The sequence below is a fragment of the Capsicum annuum genome, chromosome 2, assembly GCF_002878395.1.
Source record: "Capsicum annuum cultivar UCD-10X-F1 chromosome 2, UCD10Xv1.1, whole genome shotgun sequence".
NCBI lineage: Eukaryota > Viridiplantae > Streptophyta > Magnoliopsida > Solanales > Solanaceae > Capsicum > Capsicum annuum.
The window spans coordinates 154,009,893-154,016,040 of NC_061112.1; the positions used below are offsets into that span (position 1 = coordinate 154,009,893).

Consider the following 6,148-nt stretch of genomic DNA (forward strand, 5'->3'; position numbering starts at 1 on the left):
TTTAAAGTGGAAAAAAAAGAACTCATTTTCAAATTAACGGTAATAGTTACAATAATGAGCTACTATATATAAAGTAGTTAACTAACTATAACAGGTAACTGCTTTCTTCAATTGAATTGAGAAAAGTGCGCCAAAGGATTAAAGAAACAAGCAGTTGTGAACATATTCAAGCATGGAAGATTCTTTCATGGCGGATGCACGCCGCACACGACCAATGGCAAATACGACTAATGAAGGTTCTTCTGTACCATCTGCGTCAAACCAGTCCAGGGTTCCTAGGCAAAGAAATAACCGATTTCAGACTGTGAGGTGCGGTGCGTGTATCAACCACCCAGATAGGAAGAGCTGTTCTGGGTGTATATTCACCCCCCATTTTCCATTTCAAGACAGTGAAAGGTACAACGAAATCAGAGGTCTACTGGGGGTTCGACAGATGCGGAGGGTGATCTTAACGTACAGGGATCCGAGGGTATGCAGGCAGCATTTCCATAGATTGGCTGAACATAAACGAGTGATGCTGATCGGAATAGATCGGATGTTAGAAGAGAGAAGGCAATACCAACAACAGATAGAGCATCTGATGGAAGTCAACAGATTTTTTATGAGGTAGTCTTAATCAATTTCTTTTCTTGCATTTGTCTGTTTGATTAAGAAATCTGTGTTAAAGTATTTAACTGGTATTCTAGTAGTTGGATAATCTTGATTAAGAACTCTTCTTTTAGTGGATTTCAGTGGGTTCATCTTGATTAAGAAGTCTTCTTTTTGCAATCTTTTTCTTGGATTTCTGTGTGCCAAGATATTGACGGACTTAGGGGTATAAGTTGTAGTTTTTGCCTGCTAACTGGAATTTGAGTAGTTGGCATTGTGTTCTTTCTTTTTCTTTTTTTTGTTGGGTTGTAAAAAGAGTAACTTCGTTTTGATTTAAATGTCAGAGAACCAGCTAGAGTAAACACTCCTGGAGGAGGAGGAGGAGGAATTGATGAGCCCTTTCCGGGTGGAGGAACGCAGACAAACTACAGAGGAAACAGGGGAGTTAGAACAAACACTCCTGGAGGAGGAGGAGGAATTGATGAGCCCTTTCCGGGTGGAGGAACGCAGACAAACTACATAGGAAACAGGGGGGTTAGAGTAAACACTCCTGGAGGAGGAAGAGGAACTGGAGAGTCCTTTCCGGTTGGACTAACACGAACTGATACTTCTTTTGCGACTGGAGGAGTGGCAGGGGCTAATTTTTCGCCATCACAGGGCACGACATCTGCAGGACTTGATACTTCCTTTTCCTTTCCCCATGGAACGCCAACACAGAATACAACCAGATCAGTTGAAATAGTCAACCTGTACGATTATGTCGACCCTGATATGATCGACCCTCAGCCTGGCGAGCAAGGAGGACATACAACATTTCCCGGCCTTCACGACACCAACATCCTGGATACAAACCAGAACCAGCAATCTGGAGGCAACAGCATTCTTCCACACATCAACAGCAGCCAGACAACCAATGTCCTCAACACCAACAATCAACTTAGTGAGTAGGAATTTAATCCTACTTATTACGAGTAAGGAAGTATGGATGCTGCACAACACATATTAACAGCAGAGTATACTGATGCTTTTAGTCCATAATGGACAATTTGCAAACTGTAGATAATATCCTAGAGTTTTTAGATATGAAGAATTTCTTCAATTGTAGAAGTTTATAGTAGTACAAGAAAGTAGTTAGTTACAAGTTTTGCAGACTTTGGCTTCAGCTAATTTCCTTACTGGTACCGTGCAACTGTCAATGTAAAAGCTTTGGCCAACTTGTAAGTAATCTTCCTTGAGCACAGGATTTTGCTAAATGATCTTAGCCTCCCTTTCTTCAAATTATTATTTTAGGCTAACATGCAACATTTTCATTCATACATTAAACAGTCAAATGTGTCATTGTCCATTATGAGCACCACTTTGATATGATGTTATCGCATGGCGCGCATTATGGTTTAACTGGTCTAGAAAGATTGAACATATAAGTGCTTTAACATTAATGATTATTAGTAATCTGTAGTTCTGAAAAATTTCATCAAACCACTCTCCAGTTTGCTAATATTATTATTAATCTTTGATACATGTTATTGTTTTGAAAAAGATTTCCCACTTGCAAACCAAACACCGGAAAACAATTTTCACGTAAAGATTTGCCATGAAATTGACTTCGTCATACCAACAACACTCTTAAGTCAGATAAACTAACCAAAGATCAAACTCGATACCTTAGCTTCTCCACTTGACCATTTAAGTCTGCTGTGCGAGCCTTGAAAAAGGGAATCTTCATCAGGTCGTCGTAATCAAGGAGCATCTGATTGAAAGATTGGTGAGTGAACAAGACGACGAATTTGTGATACAAAAATTGATGTTTCCTCCAATAGCAAAACCATCTCACTGTTAACAACAGCATGTTTAGAATAACAACCGGTGGTAGAAAAGCAGTTTCTGTGTAATTTTTTCTCAAGGAACGAGCTTCGGGAAAGTCAGATCTCCCCATTTGCTTGAACAAAATTTCTTTCAAAGAACATTTTCACCGATCCATGCTGAAAAAAACTCTGTTTTGGAGGGACGTATTAGTAGATGAAAGTCTTTTTGTAATGAGCAAAATATCATCACCATCCAAATAATGGCTAAATTTTCTGCTTACCGGATTTCTTTCTCAGAATCTTCTTATGGTACTTACTAGACAAGTTCTGATATATCCATTTGTAAGATCCTTTTTCTTTTCCCTTTCAAACCATCTGAATTGGGTGACCTCACCACAAGAAAAAAAACTAAAGAGGCACTAAACAATAGATATAATCAGCAAAAGAGATATATCAGTCATTAAAGAAAAAAATTATAAACCTAGTTAATACCTAGTTGGTATTTCTTATTGATTAATCGGTCAAAAATTCTTCAGTTTTTCTTCATATATCTAGTCGATATTTCTTACTGAACCTAGACCTCAAGGGATAAATAGTTCTATCCTTCACATTCAACCACTCTTCAGAAACATAAGCCTTTGTTAGCACCTATCAAGATAGAGTTGCCCAAAAACATACCCCAACCAACCCCGCACTATTTCAGACAACACACTTACCATTTTGGAATGTTCCAAATGTTGGACCAGTTTTATAGTTGTTTCAGTTGTTTGCACTTTTTCTGCTAATTCGTCAAACAATTCAAGTTACATTATGATGTGACATAAACCAATAACAAATATTCATGGAAGTCAGAATAACTCCTTAATCACTGTATATGGTTGAATTCAAGAGTATATATGCCAACGTAAATCCAAATGACTAACACAATCATGATGTCATGAGCATAAATCTTGTAAGGTTAAGTAGCTCTAGTGGCGTAAAGTTAATTTCAGTAAATAAAGAAGTAATTCAAAACACAGAACCATAGTATGCTCACCTGAACAAGCTTTTTGCACATGTGCAAACTCATGCCTTCCTTTAACTCTTTGCTATTATACCTCCTTCCACCGACGTGACTAGTTGAGCTCGAGCTATCTGTTTGAGAACCTTCAAGACTAACTTTAATTTCAAAGTTTATGGTAACATATTCATCAAATAAGTTGTGTCTTCTTGATCCCAGAATCCTATCATTCGCTACATCGGTTCCACTCTCCAGAATAACCTTGAATACAACGGAGCCCCCTCCGGATTTGATATCCAATAGATGCCCCACCGTATGAAGTATAACCTGAAACGCTCTCTTTTCATCACCCATAACCAGATAAGGTACCTTCGTGGAAAAGACAAAGCCCTTATAAACGCACAGGCACTTGACAAGACAAGAAGCCTCTCTGATCATTCAATGCAGCTGAAACTACATCATTTCTATTGGGAATCTCCCTTCATCTTTGTCGGGTACATCCATAGCATCATCTATAAAATTTGACAGAACGGAGCTCGTTCTTACCATCGTGTCGATAATAATCCTCTGATTAGAGATTGTGTTATCATCTTGCAGTATGGAAAGAAAACCCAAATCGAGTGCATTGGCCGTCTCATTCCATTGTTCATTACCTTCTGAAACAAATTCCTCGCCTGGCTTGCCTTCACGGCATTCTCCTTAGCCTGTTGCAGTAAACTGTTCTTCGTTTCTACAACAGTACATGGCTCAACAGGAACTCCACTACTCGCAACAGCAAGAACCGAATCTTGCCTTAAATCCTCACTCCTTCATTCTTTGTTATCTCCAACACATACAGATCATCAATCGGAAGTGAACGATGGTATTCTACAGCAGAACTGGGGCTTAACCCGTGTATCAAGTTCATAAATGACCTATCCTCATTTGGCATCCAAACAGCACAATTCTGCAGATTCAAGGTCTTTGAAAGCTCAACTAAAGTAGTGTACAATATAGTCTGCTTATCAAGCGACTTCCTAATTTCACGTATCAGCATTCGGACATGTGTATACACTTCTTTCTGTTTCTTCATCATACCAACCTCTTGATCAAGGTCCAACACATTTTGAGCCAAAAATAGTTCTCTAACCTTAATTTTAAGTAGCATAGGAAACAAAGTCAAGAGGGTGATTGCAGTTGCACACGACACAAGAGCGGTTTAGGATTTTCATTATGGTTAAGGACATTATCAATTGGAAAGAACGATGACCACTATAAGTCCATCCATTAAGCAAGTGAGTCAATCCACAAAGCACTGTGAATGCAATGAATTGAACAAGTACCCATTTGAATGGAACATCAGAGCAACTAATAAAGTAAAGCAACTCTAGAGGTATCGAAAAATAAGCAATTGCAATCAAGAAAGCACTCACTTTTTGACACTCGAGAATGGTATGTATGCTCCAAATTCCCTCTTCATCACAGTTACAGTTAGAAAACTCATTATCGGTAGCTATAACAGATACGATTAACAATAAAATCAAGAATCCCAGAAACAAACACCCTAACATAATTATATATTTATGTCAACTCAATCAACATGAAAGGCAAATAGCCAGTGAGATCTCATTGCCAAACAGAACATAACAAAATATGATCTCTCACATTTTTAGATCTTACATACTCACTCATAAGCCTCTAGCTCCAGCATATCCATTTGACCAAAACACCAAATTTTTCAAAAAATTCCCTCCATCAAACTGAAGTTGCACACTTTCCAAGACTATCTTCTACCTCAAAAAAAAAAGGTGTAAAACTGATAAAAGAGCTTAAAGCTCTATGAACAAAAAGGAAGGAAGAATCCCAAATGGAAGAACAATATTCTCCTCACTTATTTTTTGGTTTTCCTTTTTTGCACTCCAAGAACATCTTAGGAAAACTAATAAAAGGGATTAAAGCTCTAATCTTTGAACAAAAAGGGAGAACCCCAAATACATAAAAATTAAGAAAAAAAAAAAAGGAAAAAGCAGAACGTCCAAAACCATGTGTTCAAAAAAAGTCCAAACAGTGTAAATAGACAATGTAATCCCTTAACCCCTACGCTTATTTAGCCGTTAATTTTTTCCACCAAAACCCTAATTTTCCCTTCTGAAATCCTAATTTTCCCTCCAAATCCTAATTTAATCATTCAGTATAAGAAGAACATTTAGGTAATCTTGATCATACTTGCCAATAATTAATACATTAAATATTTTAATAATTAATATTTTTAACTAATGTGTAATTTAACCCCCCCCCCCCCCCTCAATTTATGTCCTTCACTAAACATTAAATTTCTGGTTAAAATATAAACACTTTAGCCTATTTTTTTTTTATCTTAATGTGTTCTATTCTGAGATTTGATGCTTCCTCTTGAATTTCTTCTTTTTCCCTAGAAATGTGAGGTTTGTGATACACGTTCCAAAGTTCTGAACAATTATGATGCTTGTTAAACTTTTTATCATGTTGCTTCTATTGTTTGTTCGTGTATGTTATTCGATGGGTTGAATTTGGTTTGCTTAAATGCTTTCCTTGTTGTACAAGTGGATATTAATACACATGTCATAAAATTATATTCTGGTACTGTTGACATGTTAATTATTGTTCATTTTTACTCATTTATGTTTCTTTTTATGTTTTCATATTTGTTATAATGTTATTTATCATAAGTCGGGGGTCTATTAAAAATAACCTCTCTACTTTATATGATGTAGCGGTATGGAGTATGTACGCTTTA

General features: G+C 37.0%; 1 protein-coding gene across 2 annotated transcripts; it reads right to left on the bottom strand.

The window, feature by feature from the left end:
* Positions 1–6,142, bottom strand: LOC107871358. Of its 2 annotated transcripts, none has more exons than XR_007052640.1 (2): positions 2,253–6,142; positions 1–1,506 (listed from the first exon to the last, which is right to left on the bottom strand). XR_007052640.1 is itself a non-coding variant. In XM_047407659.1 (2 exons), exons 1-2 carry the CDS (start codon positions 2,522–2,524, stop codon positions 1,318–1,320), a joined length of 531 nt encoding a protein of 176 aa, XP_047263615.1. In that variant the 5' UTR covers positions 2,525–5,639; the 3' UTR covers positions 1–1,317. The 2 variants fall into 2 exon arrangements, 1 of the variants encoding a protein (XP_047263615.1); XM_047407659.1 differs by having other exon boundaries at positions 1–1,576; positions 2,253–5,639.
* Between the last annotated feature and the right edge of the window lie 6 nt (positions 6,143–6,148).